This window comes from Mastigoproctus giganteus, chromosome 8 (genome assembly GCF_048544385.1).
Source record: "Mastigoproctus giganteus isolate SK-2022 chromosome 8, ASM4854438v1, whole genome shotgun sequence".
Classification (NCBI taxonomy): Eukaryota; Metazoa; Arthropoda; class Arachnida; order Uropygi; family Thelyphonidae; genus Mastigoproctus; species Mastigoproctus giganteus.
The window spans coordinates 106712308-106737370 of record NC_143582.1 but is presented as its reverse complement, the minus strand read 5'-3'; the positions used below and the strand labels follow the sequence as shown (position 1 = coordinate 106737370).

Sequence of the window (25063 nt, the reverse complement as noted above, 5' to 3'; positions counted from 1 at the left end):
TTTTTTTTTTTTAAATAATGTCCAGTTCTCTACAGTTTTGTAGAGTTCAGTAATCACAGTTTTAAATAATTCCATTTTTCTGCATGATGCTCCACACTAAATGTGATACTTGCTAACAAAATTCTTGACTACTTTTGCATAACAAGGCTGTTCTTGAACCTTGTAATGCAGATAAATAGAATCTCTAAACAGTGCTCTTACACTAATTATTAGATTTACAGTTAGATTAAAATATTGTTAAAATTAAGACAATTAAAAAAGCAAATGGAAATTTATATGATGTAACCATGGTTTTTTTTTTAATCTTTAACTTTTTAAGAAAAATGAGCATTTAAGTTATGCTATGTTCATTACATGTTCAAAATATGTTGTCTGTGCATAGAGCATGATTTAAATCATGCTCTATTCACAGACAGCATATTTTGTCTACAATAAATATAACTATCAGGATTATGGTATTCATTGATTTTTTTCATAACACATGGGTTTACTCTACATTACTTTAATGCAGCCCCTACTTTATTGTCATCCACTGGTAAATTAAAGACCTTAATACTTGTTCTGAACCATATAATAATATCTATACAAGCACTTTAATTAGCTAATGCTGAACAATTTAAATGAAGGACTATGCTCCAGTAGAATCTGTATAAAATAAATAACGTTTTGTGACAGAGACCATTGTGATTGAGATCTGTGCGTGCACATGAAATTATTTAACAACTTTAGAGAGTTAGAGCATCAGCCAGTAGCTTCTCTTGTTCCTTCTTGTGAACATGTTTGCTGCCTGTGGCTGTAGAGGCAGATACGGCACGACCAGCATATCTATTAAAACAAGAATATTTGTAAAAAATTAATGAAGCAACAACATAAAGAAAGTTTAAAATAAAGAAAGAAAGAAAGAAAGAAAGATATGATTACTGATTTCATTAGTTATTTTCAACTGTAAGTTAAGAGACTGATCTTTGGAATTTGAAACCCGGAATCTTCCTTGCCAATGTAATAATGTAATAGACCTCCTTTCAGTTGGACTGCACTAGTCCAAATTAAAATAGATTTGATGGTTTTGTTGTTATTGGGTTTAAGGGCAACTGTGGCCAAATTGCATCTATTCATAGTTTAATTGCATGACCATATCCTTATAGTTGTTAAATTATATACTCTTGTGTAGGCTAATAAATTTATTAAAAGTTCTTCAATATTTGCATCGTTTCCTAGGATAAATCATTTGATACGTTAAGCCTGGAAACTGACTGAAAATTGTTTAACCAGATGGTTGAATATCTGTTACAGGATGCACACTGGGGTGGGTTTTCTCCCAATAACAGGAAGAGATGGGTATGATGCATATGTCCAATTCTCAGCCTTGCCAACACCACTTCCTCTTGTCTGTTTTGTTGGAAGGTTGGAAGCTCTGGTTCTTGTTTTATCTGGTAAAGTTTGCTGTTAATATTCCTTTTCCAGATCTGTGACCAGTTGTCGTAACATGCTTTGCGAATAACAGGCTTATAGTCAGTGTAAGGAACCTGAGGATGTTGTGAGAGAGTGGGTTGAGGATGTTTAGTGGCAAAGTCAGCACTTTCATTTCCCGAAATGCCAGAGTGGCTAGGGATCCAGCAAAAGCTGATTGGACATGCTGCAGGAGAATAGCTGGGAATGAATGTGTTTCAATGTAGGATGAGAAGAGGAGAAATTCTTCCTTATGGCACAGATAGCACTGAGGGAATCAGTGTAAATTATTGTAGGTGGGATTGAAAGTTCAATAATCTTACCAAGTGCTAACTTGATGGTATAAAGTTCAGCAGTGAAGACACTGCATGCTAATGGCAGTGTAGCTGTAATTGTACATGAAGGTAAAACAGCTGCAGTACCTACCATACAGTCAGTTTTCGATAGTTGGTATATTAACCCCAGGGGCTCACATCTGGTGAGTAAGGGCTTGGCACAACCATGGTACTGAGTTGGATATCATCATTCTTCTCTCTCTCTCTCTCTCTCAGGGTAATTCAGAATTTTTTTTTTTGGCTGGTACAGAATAAGCCTCAGTCTTCCTTGCACCATACAGCTAACAATAATATATTTTACAGGCATGGGAGTTAAGAGTAGTACGAGTTGAGTGCAACTGTCTGATGTTTTAGGGAGGTATGACATTCTTTCCACACCTGAGAAAATGTATATCATGGGAGACAGAAACATATGTCCAAAGTGGAACAGGTGCAGTTGTGTTCTGAAAAATATCAGCTAAATCGATATTCCAATTCTGAATAAGCTCTTTGATCCTGAGTGAGGCAGGTCGATTTTCATGTCGCTTATTCTCCAAGAAGGAATCCCACTGAGTGTGATAAAGGTACTCCCAACTGGGGTGCGATGGAAGACTCTGGATCGTAAAAGCATAGAAAGCAATGTTTTCCTACGAAGACGTAATGGAGGATCGTGGGCTTCAATATAAAAACTTTGCATTGGAGAAGTCCTGAATGCTCCCAGTGCAGTCCTCACAGCACTGTTCTGGATGACATTTAGCTGTTCTAATGTGCTTTTCCTAGATGAGTCATATACGGGAGAACCATAATCTAAGTGTGAACAGATCAGGACTTGTAGAAGTAAAGTAAGGAGTACCAATCAGCTCCCTATGACGTGGCTGAGACTGAACAAAGCATATTTAACTGTTTTAGACTAGTAGTTCGTAGATATGTGCTTGGAAATTAAGCTTACTATCTAATATCAAGAAAAGCAGTATGTACTGGAACTTAAGAACAAGTTTCAGCTTCTGCAGACTGCTCAGGACTATATCGACAAGGAATATTATAGCTTTCTGAAAGTGATAAAGCCCAAGAAACCTACAGGTAAAAAGAAATCAGTCAAGAAACACTTGTCATGATGAACCGACAACAAATGAAGAGCAAGATAAACACTGACAAGGAGAAAATTGAGTATACTGAGTTATGCAAAGCCATTAGAAAGAGACTCAGAGAGGACATAAGAAGATTTAACACACAAAAGTAGAACAGGCATTAAGGGAAAACAAAGGACTTAAATCAGCAGCCATGAGCAGTAATACAGAAAGACAAATGTTACTCAAACTGAAGAATAGCAATGGTGTACTTATAAATAGCAGAGAAGACATAATTCAAATAGCAGAAGACTACTATAGAGAATTATACAAGGAGGGAGGGTATGATGCCAGCAGTGGGGAAGATGGATCGCAAATTAGTAACACATATGACATACCCGATATTCTTCCTGATGAGGTAGAATATGCATTGAAGAAAATGAAGAATCAGAAAGCCCCGGGGAAGATGAAGTTACTGTAGAGTTGTTAAAATTGGGAGGAAGAGACATAACACAAAAACTGGCAAGACTCTTCACAAAATGCATTAGAAAAGGTATCCGCCTAAGGAGGGGAATAATGCAACCATAGTTTTGCTGCATAAGAAAGGAGATAAATCAGAAATTGGAAATTATAGACCAATTAGCTTGTTATCCCACATCTACAAGTTGTTCACAAGGATCATTACTAACATATTAGAAAGAATACTTGATGAGAATCAACCGAAAGAGCAAGCTGGCTTTAGGACAGGATTCTCAACTATGGATCACCTTCACATAATATCACAGCTAATGGAGAAAGCAAATGAATATAAAACACCATTATGCCCGGCATTTGTGGATTATGAAAAGGCATTTGACTCCATACAGCATAAGGCAATGTTTCGGGCACTGGAAAGACAAGGCATAGATACCCCATATATTATGATTTTGAAGAAAATATATGAGAACCTTACCTCCTTTATTAGACTAGACAAAGACAGTAGCAAATTTAAAATTGCGAAAGGAGTTTGACAAGGAGACAGTATCTCCAAAGTTGTTTACTGCTGCCCTTGAGGAAGCTTTCAGAAGATTAGACTGGTTGCAGAGAGGAGTCAAACTGAATGGAGAGTACCTAAACCATTTACGATTTGCGGATGACATTGTAGTGATTAGCCACGATCCCAAAGAATTAGAGGAAAATTTTAATCAGTTATGCAGAATTAGTAAGGATTTTGGACTAAAAATGAATATGGCTAAAACAAAAGTAATGATGAACAAGTATGCCACAGAAAGGGACATAATGAAAGGGAGTCATATACTTATCTGGGACAAGTTATTAGCTGTAATAATGATAAATGGCTGGAAGTCAAAAGAAGAATAAATTTTGGATGGATAGCACTCAGGAAATATAGTCACATGCTGAGGAACAATATTCCAATTTGTCTGAAACATAAAATAATGAACCAATGTATACTCCCCACCAGGACTTATGGAAGTGAAACTTGGGCACTCACCAAAAGAGTGGAAGAGAAGCTGAGAACTACACAGCGAAGAATGAAAAAAATTATATTGGGAATCAGACTGTTAGATAAGAAGAGAAACACATGGATTAGGCAACAAACTCAAGTAAAGGACATTCATATCAAAACTAAAGAACTAAAATGGTCTTGGGCAGGACACATAGCTCAAAAACATGATGACAGATGGACTAAGAAAATAACAGAATGGTACCCAAGAGGAGCTAGAAGAAAACCTGGAAGACAACTAGTAGTTGTTGGTGACTCTATTGTCAGGGAAACGGGGAACATCCTTTGTAAAAAGGATAGGTGGAATAGGACCAGGGTATGTCTGCCAGGGGCAAAGGTTGATGACGTTGTAGAGCGGATATCATCTTTTAAGGGCACAAAAGGTGATATAGTTGTACACGTTGGCACTAATGATATTAAGAGTAGGAGACCGGCGGAATTACTTAGCAAGTACAGGTCACTGTTGAAAAAAAGCCGTGAATTAGGGTTGAACTTGAAAGTGTCTGCAATTCTGCCCAGACACGATAGGAGGGAGTATATGATGAGAGCCTTGTCGATCAATTCGGCCCTGGAGGGATTGTGCAAGGCTCAAGGGGTACAATTTTTTTCAGCCTGGACTGTACTTGTTAACAGGAGAGATTGCTTCTACAGGGATGGGATACACTTAAATAGAAAGGGTGCAAGAATTTTTGCTGATGCTGTCGAGGCAGTGTTAGGTGGGTTGGAAAACTGCTAGTTGGGGGGGATACAAGGACTAATAGTTTAACAGTAGCCAGTGGCAGAGGTGGAAGTGATTCTTGCACTGCTTCTATTGAAATGAGCAGAAGTCTGAAAAACAGGATGCAGGATATTTCAGAGACTGCTGGTAGTCATTGCGGTACAAGTAAACACATGGGTTGTGTTAGGGTAGCTAAGAATAGAAACAGGTGCATGTATACCTGCGTGTACACCAATGCTAGGAGTTTGGTAAATAAATTTGATGAATTTGAGGTATTGCTCAAAACATCAAAGGCAGATATTGTTGGGATATCAGAGACGTGGTGTCACACAGATATAAGTAATGCGGAACTGGAATTTGGGGAATACAATGTGTATAGAAAGGATAGACAGGACAGGAGGGGTGGAGGGGTTATGCTATTAATTAAGAAACACAAAGTCCAAGGAAGTGAAGCCAGTCGACATCGATGGACAGGGCAGCGTCGAGTCAGTTTGGTGTGACATAAGCATAGGGAAATCAAAATTGAGAGTAGGAGTGTGCTATAGGCCTAATGACTCTGATGAGTATAATAAGATATTGTACAGGGAAATAGAGTGGGCCAGTAAATCAGAGAGTCTTATAATGGGGGACTTTAATTTCCCAGATATTGACTGGAATTTGTGGCTTGGTCACTCGCACACTAGCAAGGCTTTTGTGGATTTATTGGATGATTGTTTTCTACATCAGCATGTTCGTGAGGCAACAAGAGGGAGCAATACTCTTGATCTGATTATCAGTAGTGATTCCTCATGCATTAAGAACCTGCAGATAAATGAACCACTAGGTGGCAGTGATCACAGTGTGTTGAAGTGGGATTTACTCAAGGAGGTAACTACCATCAGAGGTAAAGGGAAGGGTTTTTGTTTTCGTAAAGGCGACTATGATGGTCTGAGACAGTATTTAAATTCTATACAGTGGGACTAACTGATGATGTTACCAACAGCAAACTCAAAATGGGAAGCATTCAAGGAACTAATCTTGGAGGCTACCAGGCTTTACATACCAACTAAGAAATATTGTTCAAGGTTTAGGCCTAAATGGTTGTCAGATGAACTAATGAGACATGTGGCAGAGAAGAAAAATGCATGGGATACATACAAATTAATGGGTGACATGGAAGCCTATGATAGATATAAGTTGGTCTGTAACCAAGTCACAAAGGAGATTAGGCAGGCAAAGGCAGACTATGAAAAATCCTTGGCAAAGGATGCAAAGAAAAACAGAAAAGAGTTCTTTACATACTTGAACTCGAAAAGGAAAGGGATGAATCAGATTGGTCCACTGGATATTGATGGTTCAACAGTTGAGGATCCTGCTCAGGTGGCTAACAATCTAAACGAGTATTTTGCATCTACATTCACACATGAGGAGTTATTCAGGAAGGAGAATGATGTAGGTAAAGTAAACATTGGCAGTGAGCTGGATGATTTTGTAATAACTGAGAGGAAAGTGGAGGAGAGATTGTTGGGGATAAACATAAAAAAGGCACCTGGGATCTATCCAGTTATATTAAAGGAGGCAGCAAAGGAAGTAAGCAAACCCTTAGCCATAATTATGAGAGCTTCCTTGGACTCAGGGGAGGTACCTATGGACTAGAGATGTGCAAATGTGACCCCAATTCACAAAGGAGGTTCAAAGGCTGACACAAGTAATTATAGACCTGTTAGTTTAACTTCTGTTCCAGGTAAATTAATGGAGGCACTGGTTAAAGAAGCACTGCAGGATCATCTAGACAAGAATTCAGTTATAGCTCAGACGCAGCATGGTTTTGTTAAGGGCAGGTCTTGCCTGACCAATTTGATTGGATACTATGATGTAGTCACAAAAGAACTGGATGCAGGGAATAACTTTGATATTATATATTTGGATCTTAGAAAGGCTTTTGATACTGTTGCACATGGAAGACTGCTGCACAAATTGGAGCAGTGTGGCATTGGAGGCAAATTGCTGCTATGGATAAGGGGATGGTTGAGTGGCAGAAGACAGAGAGTGGTAATCAATGGACACTGCTCAACGTGGACTAATGTTATTAGTGGAGTTCCTCAAGGTTCAGTGTTGGGTCCGTTGTTGTTTTCGGTGTTTATGAATGATATTGATGATGGATATCAAGTTTAATGTCCAAGTTTGCAGATGATACAAAGGTTGGCAGGGTCGTTAAGGACAATACTGACGCTATGCTGCTGCAACAGGATCTGGACAGGTTGAACAGATGGGCTGAGAGGTGGCAAATGAGGTTTAACATCGACAAATGTAAAGTGCTGCATATGGGAAACAGTAACCCCAGAGCAACGTATCAACTCTGCGGTACTACACTGACAGTGGTGGAGAATGAAAAGGACCTGGGGGTAATTGTGCAGGCAGATATGAAGTTCTCTGAGCAGTGCAGACGAGCTGCAAGAGTAGCTCATGGTGTCTTGTCAATGATATACAGGAATTTTTCTAGCAGGGATAAGGAGGTGATTATTCCCTTGTATAAGGCAATGGTAAGGCCACATCTTGAGTACTGTATACAGGTCTGGAGGCCTCATTTCAAGAAGGATGTAGAGCTGCTGGAACGGGTACAGAGAAGGGCAACAAGATTAGTAAATGGAACAAAGGGTTGCTCTTACGAAGAAAGGCTTAAGTTTTGCAAATTACAGAGTCTGGAGACTAGGCACCGGCGAGGTGATCTGATAGAGGTGTATAAGGCTTTGAATGGTTTGAGCATGCTCAATGCCAATGGGATTCTTCATCTTTCTCAGAATAATCACCTCAGAGGGCATAAATTCAAATTGAGGAAGGACGGATGTCGGATAGATGTGCGGAAATTTGCCTTTGGCCAGCGGGTGGTTGGTTTGTGGAACCGACTTCCATCACTCGTTGTTGAAGTTGATAGCCTAAACAAATTTAAAGCTCAACTGGACAGGTATTTCGAACGAACGGAGGGGTGAAATGGGAGTGGGTTTTTTTTTGTTTTTTTTTTGGCTGATGCTGAATAAGCTTGCTTTCTTGCATCATATGTCTCTGCTAATGCTAATGCTAACAACGGCGGAGATGGATGGATGAAATTCATGAATTAGTGGGTAGTAAATGGATGGCCATCGCACAAAACAGAAGGAACTGGAAAGTTGCTGGAGAGGCCTTCATCCTGCAGTGGATTGAAAATAGCTGATGATGATCTAATATCAGGCCCAGAAATCTGATGCTGTTTACTACTGGTATTGGACTATTGTTTAGTGGTAGTTCAGGATAGGGGTAGAGAGCATGTTGCTTACAAAAGTGAGTGGTGGTAGATTTTTGTTCAACTAGTCAATATCCATCGTGACATCCAGGATTCAATTTTGTTAATGGCAAGTTGGAATTGACGTTCAATAATGTTCATGTTTTGCAATTGGCAGGAGATGGCGAGGTCATCTGCATACATATAAGCCTCCACAGTTTCGGGGATGTCCTGGTTATGCTGTTGACTCGAATTGCAAATAACGTTGTACTGAGTATAGATCTCTGTGGTACTCTTTCCTGAATATGGGATGTAGACAGTATATTCTGACAGTGAACTTGAAAAGAGCAGTGGCATAGGAAATTTTTAATTATCTGAGGGAGATGATCCCTTAGTTCTAGATGATAAATGTCCATAATAATATTATGTGGCCAGGTAGTATCAAATACCTTTTCAAAATTAACCACGACTAGATGTTGCTTGATGAAAAAGGCATTACAAATATTCAATTCAGCTTTGATAAGGACATCAAGAGTGGATCCGTTCTTATGAAAGCCACTCTGATGATCTGTTAAAAGATTATCTGCCTCTACGATCCAGGTTAGCCTAATATGTACCATTTTTTCAAAATTTTTTTCCCCCTACAGCTTGTGAGAGATATTGGCCTATAATTTTTAACCAAAGAAGGGTCTTTGCTGGTTTTGGTAAGGCAAGTATGAAAGAATGATGCCAGGAAAGTAGATAAGCATTTTTTGAAACGATCCAGTTATAGAGGATCAGTAGGGTACATAAATCATCTTCAAGAAATTGTTTTAGCATGATATAATGTACGTCATCTGGGTTGGCAGCACTATTTGAAGATTTATTTAAGAATTCCTTATGTTCTGTTAAATTAAACAGTTGATTGTATGGAAGTAAGAGATGTGTGGAGAAGTTAATTTTGCATTAAGTTAACAAAAACGCTCTATATATGCAAAGAATCGCGTGGCCATGGAAACGCTTGGCACCCGGGCTGAGAATTGATGGTGTTTAATATGAATAATGATCTGATGCAATTGTTTTCTTATCTGCTAGAATAGCAAATAATCACCATTTCCTTCATGGCACTGTTTTTTCCCTATTAATATATTGTTCCCTCAGGGTTGTTGTTGTTGATATTGGATTTAACGACACAAGGGCTACTAAGGCAAAATTGTGTCTGTTCGTTTATTCACAAGAAGCATATTGTTAGAGATGTTAAATTATATGCTTCTGTACAAGCCAATATGTTTTAGATATATTAAAAGTTCTTCGATATTTGCTTCATTTCCTAAGAAATGAGATAAATCAGGTAATTCAATATGGAGAGTGACTGAAAAGTGTTTGACCAGATGGTTGAATACAAGGGACAATCAACCAGAAAATGACGGACGGTAAGTTGCATCTGCAGGATGGGTTTTCTCTGAATAATAGGAAGAGATGAGTAAGATGAGAATACCACTTCTTCTTCTCTGTTTCATCGGAAGCCAAACAGCCACAGTTTTGGATCTTCTTTTATCGGTAAAGTTTATTGTTCATGTTAATTTTCCAGATCTGTGTCCATTTATCGTAGCACGCTTTGCTATGACAGACTTATAGTCAGTATAAGGAAATTGAGGATGTTGTGAGAGAGCATGTTGAGGATGTTTAGCGGCAAAATCAGCACTTTCATTTTCCAGAATGCCAGAATGGTCAGGGATTCAGCGAAAACTGATTTACTGATTGGACACACTGCAAGAAAATAGCTGGGAATGAATCTGTTTCAATGTAGGATGAGAAGAGGAGAGGAGAAATTCTTCCTTATGGCAGAGACACTAAGAGAATCTGTGTAAATTATGGCTGATGAGATGGAAAGCTCAATAATCTTACTAAGTGCTAACTTAATGGCATATAATTCAGCTGTGAAGATGCTGCAAGCAAGTGTAGTATGGCTGAACTTGTATATAAAGGAAAAACTGCCGCAGCGCTTACCATACTCTCAGTTTTGGAACCATCCATATAAATTTTACAGGCATGGTTGTTCATAGTAAGCACGAGCTGAATGTAACTGTCTGATATTGGAGGGAGATATATTTTTGCCCCACTGGAGGAAGTATTGTTTGTTTGTTTGTTATTTGGTTTTTAGGAGCATTAGCAACTAAGGCCATATTGCTCCGGGATATGCAGTGGTCATTCCCTGACCTTTCAATTTCAGTATTAGGACCACTGTTGTTTTTAATTTTCATAAACGACATTGATGAAGGGTTAGAAGGCGTGATGTCTAAATATGCAGATGATGTTAAAATTGGTAGAGTAGTTAATGATCACTGTCAAGCTGAGCTTCTTCAGAGAGACCTAGATAGACTTCAGGAATGGTCAGAAAAATGGCAGCTATGCTTTAATCCAACAAAGTGTAAGGTATTACACCTGGGAAACAGTAATCCCAAAATAACTTATTCACTTGGTGGAGTTCAACTAAACCCAGTACTGGAGGAAAGGGACTTGGGTGTTACGATATGGTCAGACATGAAATTCTCTGAGCATTGTAAACAGGTTGCAAGGAAGGCCCATGGTGTCCTATCGATGATCTATCGAACTTTTGCAAGTAGAGATAGGGACGTGATAATCCCATTATATAAGGCTTATGTTAGACCACACTTGGAATACTGTGTTCAAGTATGGAGACTGCACCTAAAGAAAGACATCGAATATGTGGGTTGCAGAGTTTGGAAACTAGACACCTTAGAGGAGATTTGATTGAGGTGTTTAAGGCATCAGTAAAATGAATGAGGATGAAATTTTCAAGATTATAAATGATGCTAGAACTAGGGGACATAAATTCAAGTTACGGGGGGAAATCTTTAGATTGGACTGCAGGAAGTTTTATTTTTGCCAGCGAGTTATAAATTACTGGAATAAGTTGCCTTCATGGGTGGTAGAGGCCGACAGTTTGGGGAAATTCAAAGGTCATCTGGATAGTACTTTCGGGTAAGGGAAGCGCATAGGATGATAGGTTTAATTTCCTTTTTTTTATTAATTATTATTATTATTATTATTATTTTTTTTTTTGTTTTTATCATTGTTTTGTTCGGATTTTTTTTTTTTTTGGCTGGTGCAGCATAAGCCATAGGCCTTCTTGCACCATGCGGCCATTACTAATACTAATACTTTCTGCATCCTCCGTATTTGGTGGTGACAGGCTTGAACCCCGGTCTAATCAAGAAGCGTGTGCTATGCACTGCTGCTCCTTCCCACCTGGCTACAGAGGCACCGAGGAGGAAGTGTATATCTTGAGAGATAGAGACATATGTCCAAGGAGCAACAGGGGTAGTGGTGTCTTGGAAAATTTAATTTAAATTGACGTTCTAAGTCTGAACAAGCTCTTTGATCCTGAGCGAGGCAGGTTTATTTTCATTTGGCTTCCTCTCATAGAAGGATTCCCAACGAGTATTATAAAGATACTCCCAACCTGGGTGCAATGGTAGACTCTGGATCTTAGCAGCGTAGTGGAAGAGTAGTGTTTTTCTATACATGTGTAATGAGGGATCATGTGCTTCAATATATAGACTTCGGATCGGAGAAGTCCTGAAAGCTCCGAGCGCAGTCCTCAGAGCACTGTGATGGATTATATTTAGCCATTTTAAAGTAGTGCTCCTGGCAGAGTCCCGGACAACCATAATCTAGCCATGAACGGATTAAACTTCTATAAAGATGCAGCAAAGTATACCGATCAGCTCCCCATGACATAGATGAGACCGATCGAAGTATATTCAAATGCTTTATACAAGAAGTTCTCAAATAAGTGATGTGTGCTTGGAAATTTAGTTTGCGATCTAATAGTAGTCCAAGAAATTTAATGTTATTTGGTTGTTATTCTGTTTCTTGAAAAAGTGAGTGACAGTGCATTTCTGTTCTGATAGTCGGTAGCCATTCCATGAAGTCCACGATTCTATTTTGGTTATGGCAAGTTGGAGCTGCCATTTGATGGTATTCATACTTTGAGACTGACAGGAAATGGTAAGGTCATCTGCATAGATATAAGTTTGAACGGTTTTTGGGATGTCATGCTGCTAACTTGAATTGAAAACAGTGTTGGACTAAGTATTGATCCCTGTGGGACTCCCTCTTCCTGAATGTGAGATGTAGAGAGTATGTTTTTATATCGGACCTGAAAAGAATGCAATTGCAAGAAATTTTGAATTATTTCCGGCAAATGTCCCCTAGACCACAGTTGGTAAAGGTCCATAATAATACCATGAGGTCATGTAGTATCAAATGCCTTTTCAAGATCTAAATTGACCATGACTAGATTTTGTTTCATGACAAAGGCATTGCGGATATGAGATTCGGCTTTAATGAGTACATCTAGGGTTGATCTATTTTTTCAAAAGCCATACTGATGATCTGGAAGGAGATTCTCTGACTCCTGGATGTATTGATGTGGAATCATTTAAAAATGCCTATAAAGAGAGAAGAAAGGCTTTCATAAGGCTATTGCTGAGAGCAAGAGAACTTGTTGGCAAAATTTGGTTAATGAAGTTGGTAACAGAGATCCCTGGGGTCTCGTGTATAAAATCTCTCGTAATAAGTTGCTTTGTGGAGAAATATACAACACTGTATTGAACAATAATGATGAGACATTGGATTGGTTTTCTACTGTGGAAACGATTGTTAGAAGACTATTTCCTCAGGATCTTCCTCAAGATGATTCACCTGAACAAACGGAGATACGCCGGATGAACTCTGAGTTTACAGGAGCAGGTGACGCTGAAGCTGAACTCTTCAGTTTGGTGGAGTTGGGTGCAGCAGTAGCTAAATTGAACGTAAAAAAATGTCCAGGTTTGGACTTAATTGAAAATCAAGTAATCATTAAGTTTTATGATTACTTTCCTCAAATTATGTTAAATTTGTTTAATAAGTGTTTCACTGAAGGTACTTTTCCAAGACCGTGGAAGATGGCACTGCTAAAGATATTGCATAAGCCTGGTAAGCCCAGGACTGATCCGAGAGCATACAGACCAATTTCTCTCTTGGCGAACATGGGTAAGGTTTATGAAAGGTTACTTGCTCCCAGAATTTCTGCGATGTTAGAGGATAAGCATCTGTGTTCTGCTGATCAGCATGGATTTAAGAAGGGGCACTCTACAGAGGACGCAATAACATCTCTTTTAAAGTACATTAAGGATTCTTCTGAGAAATATGTTCTTATGGTCTTTATAGACTTCGAAGGAGCATTTGATTCGGTATGGTGGGAAAGTGCCCTTCGATCTCTAGTGCTTGCAGAGTGTAATAGTTACATATTTAACACTATAAGGTCATACTTTCAGGACAGATTTATTACTGTGCATGCACGTCATCTGTCATATAGTGCCAGTGTCTCGAGAGGCTGTCCTCAAGGTTCGGTTTTGGGACCTCTCTTTTGGAATGCAGTTTTAGATCAGTGGCTTGTTAAGGAGAGGGTACAGAGGTTGCTAAGATAGCTTATGCTGATGACCTTGTGATTGGAGTTTCTGGATGCTCCAGACTTATATTGGAAAGAAAAATACAGTCAGTTTTAGATGATTTAATGGAGTGGGCCAATTTGAACAAATTGAAGATCTCTGCAAGTAAGACCTGTTTTATGGTTTTTAAGAAACAATTTGATTATGGCAGGCCTCCAAGAGTTCTTTTAGGTGGTGTTCAAATTCCTTATGTTGCTAAAACTAAGTATTTGGGATTAATCATAGATGACAAACTTTCCTTTTTCCCACATGTTTCACACCTAAATGTAAAAGTAAGACACTTTACAGGCTCCATTGCTAGGATTTCTCGTAAGGAGTGGGGATTGAATAAGAGAGTGTTGTCATTGTATTATAAGACTATTTTTCTCCAGATAGTGGCATATGCGGCTGTTGTTTGGTTTTCTGTGGTAACTAAAACTAGGATTCGATCGAAACTTTTATCGCTTCAGCGCTCTATGTTATTAACTTTATTGAAAGTACCTAGAACAGCGTCTACAAACGCCCTACAGGTAATTGCTGGTACCATGCCATTGGATTTATTATTGTCTACAGAGGGTTTTTGTACAAATTGAAAAAGGGTACATCAGTAACGTTTTTGGATATTACAATTGATTTTGAGAATAATATTAAAGAAGAAAAACAACGAATATGGAACAAATTAATGGATTTATGGCAGACCAGATGGGAAAGTGGTGATGTTGGAGCTGTGACGAGGAAATATATTCCCCAGGTGAACTATGCATTGGCAAAAACCGTGGCATCTTGGTTTACGCCTTCTATGTACACTTCTTATTTGTTAACAGGACACGGCTCACTTAGGGCCAAATTATATGAGAGAGGGTTGGAGACAGATCCTTTCTGTACATGTGGCGAGCAGGAGACTTGGATGCATGTAATTTTTTTATGTCGGGAGTATGAAGACCAAAGGCGGATTTTGATGGCGCATATTCCTGACTTATCATTTGATACAGTGCATTTGCTTATTGCAAATCGTGACTGTTTTAATTTATTTCAGGAGTTTTCAGCTGCTGTTTTTGCAAGAAGAACTGTTCTCAGAGCCTTTCTTCAGAGGCAAACCTAGTGTCTTAATTGTCTTCATGGAGTTTCACTATTGGTTTCTACATCTGGCTGGCGGCTGGGGTGCTGGACCTGATTCATGGTGTTGGGTCTGGTGCTCTGGTTGGTTGTCTTTTGTGCTGCAATCATGAATACTCCATTCTGGATTCTGCCGTGCTGGATCAGATTCATTGCGTCGGGTCTGGTGAACTAAAGAGTCTATTATCCATGGCGTACAGTTGGAGATTGCTGGATAGTACCGTTATTGGTTTTGGAGGTTCCAGTGCATGTGAAACAGCAGCTGAGGAAATATTCAGTTGAACTGTGATTTTTGAAGTTTATAGTTGTGCCATCCAGACTATTGAATATTATTGTTGTTTTATTATATATATATATATATATTTTTTTTTTTTTTTTATTATTATTATTTTTTTTTCCCTGCTGGCTCCCTGGTATGGGCAACCCGGGGCGTGGGATTGCTGGCACTCACTGGTATTGCACTACCTCCAGTGGGTGCGGGATTTCAAGTGCGAATAGCGCTACAGTAAAATCAGACTCAAGTAATTTAACATACCTTTTAAGGACTGCTTTGTAAAGACTATATATTCCCAAGTTCTCAAGGTAGATTTGGGCTTATGCCTGGGAGCTACCCTGAATAAGAACACACTTGCACACACACACGAGAGTTTAATGTTTGTCAGAGCATATAATTATATGTAAATATATCTTGTATATAAATCATGTATATACTTTTATGTACATAATGTTGAGACTATATTGTGTGTAATTAATAAATGAATGAATGAATGAATGACTCCTGGATGTAAGTGAGTGTAGTATGAACAATTCTTTCGAAAATTTTTCCCATGCAGCTCGTGAGAGATACTGGCCTGTAATTTTCAACACAGGAAGGATTTTTTCCTGGTTAAGGTGATAATGAACAAATGGCGTTGTGAAGAAGGATAGGCATTTTCAGAGAAGATCCAATTATAAAAAATTAATAGGGTTCACAAGTCTTCTTCAAGTAAAAGCTTTAGCATAACGTATTGAACTCCACCTGGACCTGTAGCGCTACTGGAAGATCTGTTTAATGATTCTTGAAGTTGTATTAATGTAAACGGTTGGTTGTACGGGAATGAGTGGTGCATGAAGTTGATTTTATACTGTTCTGCACCTGCTTTGATGTTCTGGAGGGTGGACCCATAGGAGGTAGAAGCAGAGTTGTAGCAAATGATTCAGCAAGTGCATTAGCAACTTCTTCAGCTGTAGATAGTTCTTTCCCTTTCCAATGAAGTATCAGAGAGGGCAGCCGAACAAATTTGCCATTTAACACCTGTATTCTTTTCCAGATACCGGGTATCCGTGTTTTGAGGCAAAAGCAATCCATGAATCCCGTTTTACATTCTGCCTAACTTGTCTAGCTTTTTTTTTTTTTCAGTCTTTTAAAAGCAATTAGGTTATTAGTGGTGGGATACTTGCAGAAATTATTCCAAGCATGGTTTTTTCCCTGTTTGGCAATTAAACAATCTTTATTCTACTAGTGATTTCTGTGTTTTCGATATGGCGTAGATTTTAGAATGGAGGCCTTAGCTGCAGTCAATCTGATTGGTTATGTAAGTGTTTACATCATCAATAATGTCTTTGAACATAAAATTTGTCTAAGAGTATTTGGGCAGAATAGCCATCACAGTTTGACTTTTTAAACTGCCAAGTGGATCGTTGATCATGATTTGGAGGTACCCCTGTTTGTAGTGAGCAAATAATTGGAAAGTGATCACTGTTAAAGGGATTGGTTAATACCAACCATGTCATGATTGGAAATATGGATGGTGAACAAATTGACAAGTCTATTGCAGAAGCAGATCTGGTTGGTAAGTGGATGTAGATAGGAGGTCCACAATTTAATAAATTAAAAGATTATTATTCATGAATTTCTTCATCAATTTGTCTCTTCTATCCATTGTGGCAGACCCCCACAATGGATGATGTCCATTAAAGTCACCAAAAAGACAAATTGGAGTTGGGAGTTGTGCAATGAGGTTGTCAAGTTCTGAAAGCAGAAGTAGTGTAGATGGCAGAATATAAATGGAAACAATGGTAAATGATGCACCAACTGCAATTCGAGCTGCCACAGCTTCTAGGGTAGTTCTCAATTGAATTGGCCTGGATGGTATGTTAGCGTTAACAAGAATAGCTATTCCTCCACGTGCAAGTGATTCTGAGTTCCTAACTTGAAAATTTTTGCAAAACTTGAGGGTGACAAGAATGTTTCCTGTAAGCATACACCTATGGGATTGAATTGAGCTATTAAATCTCTTAAGTCATCACTGCTTAGTCCTCTGCAATTCAATTGTATGATGTTATGCATTATTTAGGTTTCCCTGAGGATGATTCACTGACTGTTTTTTGTATGTGGGACTTTTTTCCGGTCTTTTTTTGGGAATGTGGGGCATCTAATATCTATGGTGTCATCTGCATGGAGTTCAAGAATGGGCTCCTCATTATCTAGCAGCTCATCTACATCCATACTGTTGGTGGGAGAGATTTCATTTTTTTAGAGACTGATTCAGATTTTAATTGTTCTTTTTCAACTGGCACTGATGGGGTATGGGTAGGGATGCTGATTGGAGTATTTGTGGCTTCGCTAGTTTTTTTTGGAGGATTATTTTTTTTAGAGGTTGAAAGTGTAGATTCGCTAGAGAGGTGTGTTAGGCGGAACTGATACATCTGTTTGAGCTGCAGTAGAAACAAAGTTTCAAGTGCAAGCTGCATAAGATGACCACTAGGCATGGTCAACATAACTTGTCTAAGTACCTCAGGAAACATGACTTTATTTTCAATTTTGTATTTTTGAATTTTCTTTCCTGTTATCCATAGCTCAAGTTTTGGAAAAGGCTGGATGGCTTCTTTTGCAGTTTGAACAAACAGGGGTTTTGACTGAGCAATCTCAGTCATATTTTGCAAACTGAGCAATCTCAGACTGAGGGTATTTCTGCCGGGGGCAAAAGTTGATGATGTTGTAGAGCAGATATCATTTTTTAAGGGCACAAAATGTACACATTGGCACTAATGACATTAAGAGTACATCTATGGACTTAGCAAGTACAGGCAAAATGTTGAAAAAAAAAAAGTTGCAGGTTAGGGTTAAATTTGAAAGTGTCTGCAATTCTGCGCGCGCACGCACGCACACACACAATATGAGGGATTATATGATGAGCAAGGCTCAAAGGGGGGGGGGGTAGAATTTTTTCCAGCATGGACTGTTTTGTAACAGGCAATGGAGAAACTGCTTTTACAGGAATGGGTTCCACTTAAAGTAGAAAGAGTGCAAGAATTAGGTGGGTCGGAAAACTGCTAGCTTGGAGGGATATGCAGTTGTTATGTTATGTTGTTATTTAGTTTTTAGGAGCATTAGCAACTAAGGCCATATTGCTCCGGGATGTGCGGTGGGGTCATTCCCTGACCTTTCCGCATCCTCCGTATTTGGTGGTGACGGGCTCGAATCCCGGTCTAATCAAGAAGCGTGTGCTCCGCACTGCTGCTCCTTCCCACCTGGCTACGGAGGTGCCCGGGATACACAGACTAACAACCAGAGGTGAAAGTGATTCTTGCACTGCTTCTATTGGAATGAGCAGCAGCCTGGAAAGCAAGGTGCTGGGGATTTCAAGAACTGTTGGAAGTCATCATGGAACAAGTAAATACACGGGCTGTGTTATGATAACTAAGAGTAAGAGTAAGAACAAGTGCATGTTTCCTCACATGTACAAAGCTAAGAGTATAGAATATAAATTTGATGAATTTAAGGTGCTAGTCAAGACATCAAAGGCAGATATTATTGGGATATCAGATATAGGGGTGTCAAAACGATATAAGGAATGCAGAATTTGAAGTTGGGGAGTACAATGCGTACAAAAAAGACAAAGAGGATAGGAAGGGAGGAGGGGGTTATGTTGTTAGGAAACACAAAATCTAAAGCAGTACATCCAGTTGATATGGGTGGCCAGTGCAATGTTGAATCAGTATGGTGTGACATAAGCACTCGGTTGGTAGAGGTCAACACTCACTAATTCGGCAGCATCAGGACCTGGAGGGTACCGGATCACCAGTGGTTATTTTAGCACATATAGTTTACCCAACAGCTAACCACCTCATCCTACCTTTAACATGTTGACTGCCAAGCTAGTTTAAGAAAAAATTCCCCAGGGACCAAAAAATATTTAGCAAATAATTTGATTAGTAATTCCAGAATAAATATTGTAATGTCAGTGTTGTCGTTTTTTCGCTTAAAATATAAAAAAAAAAGTTTTTTTTATGTTGCATATATGTGGCTGACATGGCCCAGTAGGTTACTTTATTTCTTCAAAAGCCGTGTTGTCCCCATATGTGTTACACTATTACAGCATACATATGAAGGATGTTTATGATCAGTTTATTGCATGCGTGGCGAGCACTGCAATAAAACTCATTGCGATAAAATAAACTCTCAAACATCGCAATAAGTGTCAGTACAGGTAGTCCTTGACTTTACGAGTTAATTCGTTCCTAGCAAGCGCTCATAAAGCGGGAATTTATTTCCTATAGACATAAGGTTAAAAATAGGGGTTACATTCTCAATGATGAAATTAGTTAGTAATTAGTTTATGTTTAAACAATGGTTGATTTATCAAAAAAATGAAAATGTAGCCTGTAAAATCAAGCAAATTATAATAATAGAGAAATTATTTACGACTTACAAATGTTAAAGAATATTTATTCTTCATCATCATCAACTAAATGCACACTCGTTGATCACTCATTATTGGCTCGGCACTCGGTTAGTTGCACAAGGAGTTGTCTCATTCAGAATGCTTCAAGAGGTGTTTGTTTCCATAATAATCTTCTCTTTTAATTATAAATTTCACGATTGCATGCATAAGCATTTTTTTACACACAAATTGCAACTAACACGATTTGCGGGAGTAACAAGTTTACGAAGCTTAAAAAAAAAGGAATGAAGAGAAGATTCCGAAAATTTGTTTTTTATATGATTTAAGATTTCCGTAAAGGGGAAACACATTTCACCATAATAACGTAAAAAAATCACACAATTCCAGCTATCGGTATTTTCGGAAAGGCAAGAAGATCTAGTTTACAACTGTTTATAATTGCTTGCAAACTGGAAAGTGCAAATTGTTTTTATTGTTTTATGGTCGTGACCTCCAGAAATATGCTTTAGAAAAATATCACAATGGCGTTTAAAATTGGTTCTTATAACAGAACATACGATAACGATGAAAGTGTAGTACATTTTAATGATTTGAATTGGTAACTAATACAATTTACAAACCACGCTCACAAACTGTTATATGGCCTTAAGGTGTATAGCTAAGCGCATGGTTTGAAATGCGGTATTTATGAATGTTTAACATTCATTTTTTGCAATTAATGTTCATATTTTCAATTTTGTTGATACTTGATACTTGGGGAAAAAAAAAAAAAAAACTTGAAAACCCGAGAACTCGTAAAGTGAAAATTGCCTGTATCGTTAGAGATTTTGTGAAAACAAGTTAGTTAGTGCATTGTATTATCCACCATATTTGTGTTGTGTTGTGTTTTTCCGCAAGTTTAAAAAAAAACTAAAACTGAATGGCTAAAAGAAAATTAGCTAAAATAAGAGGAACTGAGAGAAATTGCTGGAATTTAAACTTATCACAGACACACCGCTGTCGAGTTTTTTCAGAAGTTCAACTTTATCTGTTATGGACAATGTACGGTGTTTGCGCTTTACACCACGAGAAGCACTTCCTTTATGCATTGGAACCATGGCTAGGGCTAAATGTGAGCAGATTATAATAATAAATGCAGAAAAACAAGTAGAAATGGTTTGCCAGTGTTTACAAGTTCGCACCAAAAGCTGATGCTGCAACCAACGCCACTAAAATAGTAGCGGCAGGTCAGTGTGCCAACCCGGGAAATTTGAAATTACGTTCAAATTAGCGGTGGAACCGGATTACCGGTGGCCCGATTAGTGATGGTTGACTGTAGTGGGCTTAACAACAGAAGGGCTACTCAGTCCAAATTGTGTCTGTTCATTATTTATTTACAGACAACGCATTGTTATAATTGTTAAATTATATGCTCCAGTACAGGCCAATATATTTTAAATACATCAAAAGTTCTTCTAATTTACTTCATTTCCTATAAAGTGAGATAAATCATGTGAGATGTTCAATGTGGAGAGTGACTGAAAAGTGTTTGTCCTGATCTTTGAATATAACAGACAATCAACCAGAATGGATGGATGGATTTTGATATTACTAGAGCATTACCAGCAGTGGCTATTATGCACCAAGACAAAGTTAAAAATAGATTCCGGCAACTTTAAAAAATTACCTGGTCAAAAGATTAGGTAAAAGTTTAAAAGGCAGTATATATATTCTAAAAATATAAAGCTTATTTTATATACATGCATATAAATTAGTAAGTTTTAAAAAAGTAAAAAGAGCTGACACCTTGTCATCATCGTCGGATAAAATCTGACAGTGTATACGGCTCAGTCAGATGGTTAAAAGCGGTAAAATGCATATTATTAAAATATGTTTCAGGAATAAAACTGTATCACAGGACTCGCACATAGGAGAGCCCTTAGCAAGAACGAATGTGCCAGATGACTGTGTCCTACGTTATGCGGGTCCGGCTAGAACAACTTCCTCTTTACGATTCCTGTGCAGACTAGACTTCCACGGTTCAATTACAGGCTTTATCTGATACAATTTATTTGTACTCTGTATACTCCCTGAATCCTACCATGAATAAAATACACGAAAAGATACACTGGGAGTGTATCTTTTCGTGTATTTTTTCCCTGTAGTCTAAATAAGGGACTGACGGGCAAAAATTATTAGTGGCAATTGCTGATTTGGCTGGGAGTCCAGCAGAAGTGGATATTGTATTCACGTTCATGGAGAGAGTGGATCTTCTGCTGAACTTGAGACAGAATTGGATGAGAATTATATCTCACAATTTAGTAAAGCCTGTAAGATGCTCAAAGAATCAGAATATAAAATGAACCTTGTATTAACTAGTATTAACCAATATGGTCAGGACGCTAGTATTAACCAATGTGGTCAGGACTAACTAAATAGCGTGCAGCTCTGCAGTAAATATGCTGCATTCAGGAAGAATCTGCTCTGATATAGTGGTGTCCAGAAAGACAGCAGCAGATCCTACATATGATTCCGACTTCAAGTCATCTGTGTAAACTGGTGTGAAGTCAAATGTTCAGCCTGGTGTGCTGAATAGAGCTGTAGGTAGAGAGATGATAGAGTATATGATCCCCAGTTTTTAAGGGAAAAGTCGCATACTGGAATGTGAACATGACAGGGTGGAAGGGGCTGCTTTGGTGTTTGGCTACCTTGATTTCAAGTTCTCCGAGTAGCTCTTGGACACAAATACCAAAACGATGATTGGCAGTCTTACGGGCATTGTACAAACTTTCCCATTATGGCTCTAAAATGGATGGCAGGGATTTCAGTTTTAAAACACACTTTAGAGACTATTGCTTACATCGAAGCGATAACAGTGGTTAATTTGCTTCAACATACAGGCTCTGGATAGACGTTCGATATGCTCCAGTAGTGAGATGGAAAGGGTCCAGCCACTGAAGTACACTGCTTCTGGCTGATGGGTATACTTGGGACCAGTAGTCTAGTTTGGAACATGCTACAGTACAGTAAATATGTAATAGGGTGATTGGTCCATACCCCAAGATGTAGACAACAGAGAGTGGAGAATATTTAGGCCTCTCGTGCACTTTGTGCGAAGTTGACGGATGTTTCAGGAAGGTAAATTTTTTATCAAATATCAGTCCCAAGAATTTTGTATCTTGCACTACTCGAATAGCATTTTGTCCTAGCTTCAATTCAGGTTCAGGTTGAAGATTCTGCTTATGACAAAATTGTACACAAACGGTCTTCTGCGGCGAGAACCTGAATCCATTAGCAAGCGCCCAGGAATTAAGGCAATCAATGGCTCATTGCAGTTGTCTTTCAATAGCCCTCATTTTGCATGACTGACAAAATATGCTAAAGTCATCAACATAGAGTGCTGTTTACAGTTGGAGTAAGTTGTTCTGTGATAGCATTTATTTTGATGGTGAAAAGCATGACACTTAATACTGAACCTTGCGGTACTCCCTCCTCTAGGCAAAAAGAGTGAGTGAGTGAGTGAGAGAGAGAGAGAGAGAGAGAGAGAGAGAGAGAGAGAGAGAGAGAGAGAGAGAGAGAGAGAGAGAGGATACCACACGAACTTCGAAAGACTGACTGGCTAAAAAGTTTTTAATAAAAACGAGAATATGCCCTCTAAGATTGATGGTATACAAATCTTTTAAGATGCCAAATCTCTAAGTTGTGTCATATGCTTTCTCCATATCAAAGAATACAGATACAAGATATTCGTGTTTTAGGAAAGCATCTCGGATGGATGTTTCCAGTCTAATAAGATGGTCCAGAGTGGACCGGTTCCTTTGGAAGCTGCACTGAATGCTGGAGAGAAGGTCGTTTGATTCTAAATACCGTATTAAACAAAAACCATTCTCTGCAGGATTTTGCACAGACAGTTAGTCAAAGAGATAGGAAGGTAATTGGCAGGGAATTTAGGATCCTTTCCTGGCTTGGCAAAGGAAAGAACGATTGCCTTGCACCAGGAAACTGCTCTTCAATAATGATTCTGTTAAAAAAAAAAAATGCGCAGGTGATCCATCGATTTTGGTGAAAGAGGCTTAATCATTTCATAATGGTAATAGTACTGGCCCAATAGTACTTGCCTTAGAAAGGACAAGAGCTCTTTTCAGTTCCTGTGTAGTGAATGGCCGTTTGGATAAAGGCACAATCAACCAAAAAATGATAGACAGTAAGAAAATTGATGGTGGGTTTTCTCCCAATAATAGGAAAAAGATGAGTATGATGAGTGTCTAATTTTGTCTGTTGCCAATACCACTTCCTCTCATCTGTTTTCGTTGGAAGCCAGACAGCCGCAGCTTTGGATCTTCTTTTATCTGGTAAAGTTTATTGTTGTTGATTTTCCAGATCTGTGACCATTTATCGTAGAACGCTTTGCGAATGACAGACTTATAGTCAGTGTAAGAAACCTGAGGACGTTGAGAGAGCAGGTTGAGTATGTTTAGCGCAAAGTCAGCACTTTCATTTCCCAGAATTCCAGAATGGCCAGGGATCCAACAAAAACTGATTGATTGATTGGACGCACTGCAAGCTAGTCGACAACAAGGTGGGCATTAAGTTGAACAAACTTAATTTCTGGTTCTGTGTTCTAAGTGTGTGGTTCCATAACTGATTTTTTGCTGGTAGAACCTCTTGGCTTTGAGATAAGTGGGGCAGGTAGAATCACAGATGGAGTGATCATGCTTCATTTTGTTGGCCTTGCAGTTGACACAAATTGGTGGATCAGATCTCTTTTCAATGGTGTCCTTTTTCCCGTGGAGTGGACACAATAGCAGTACATGTATGTGTGGTGTGCCCAAACTTATGGTGTTTGAAGCAATTGGATACTGTAACAAATTCTCTTTACTTATATGCCCTCTATCCCAGGTAGAGCCTGTCCGAGTCTAGCAATTAGTTTCCATGTTGGGGCTGAGTTCAACAATCCAGTTAACATTTTGTTTTGATGTCACTGACGTGAAGTATTTCGGTTGAAACCTTTGTGTGCATCCTTCTTGTCTAGTTGGTCAATGATATTTCGCTCATATACCTCTTCTGAGAGTATCACTGTGGTTACATCAAAAATGATTATGGAAGGGCCTCTGGGTTTTGGTGTCTCAGCCCGCAGACCGAGGTCATGGTAGGGCTTTGAAGAAGTGCTTTTGCATCAGCTGAAGTGACGGTTTCCACTATTATGCCTATATTTTGTGTTTTGCTTATGGCCTTAACTTTCAGATTTTTCCTGCTGATTTTATGTGTTTTGTCGTGATTTCTTTGATGGCTTCACTGGTTGTTGGTGTAGATTTGACAAATGGATGGAGTACAACAATGTTTGGTTTTTGGGTTTGCTGTTGCTTTTGCTTGCTATCTTGTGATTGGTTTAATGCAGGTCAATCCTTAGCCGCTTGGGCATATGAGCAAGAGTGCTGTGGCATTTTATTTATTTCTTGCTCAGTTTGTCGAGCCAATGTTAAACAAAGTGTTGACCACAACTTCTGTAGTTGCCATTAAAACAAGGAAAATGG

At 38.7% G+C, this 25063-nt stretch overlaps 1 protein-coding gene across 3 annotated transcripts in view; it reads right to left on the bottom strand.

Moving 5' to 3' along the window:
• Positions 1 to 293: 293 nt before the first annotated feature.
• Positions 294 to 25063, bottom strand: part of LOC150081753 (2-oxoglutarate dehydrogenase complex component E1-like) — a 1213922-nt gene continuing 1189152 nt past the window's right edge. The window contains exon 22 of one of the 3 annotated variants that reach the window (XM_090378853.1): positions 294 to 825. In XM_090378853.1, the coding sequence (XP_090234979.1) occupies positions 726 to 825 (100 nt within the window). In that variant the 3' untranslated portion in view covers positions 294 to 725. The remainder of the gene's footprint in view (positions 826 to 25063) is intronic. The other 2 variants (XM_090378854.1, XM_090378852.1) reach the window with 2 other exon arrangements.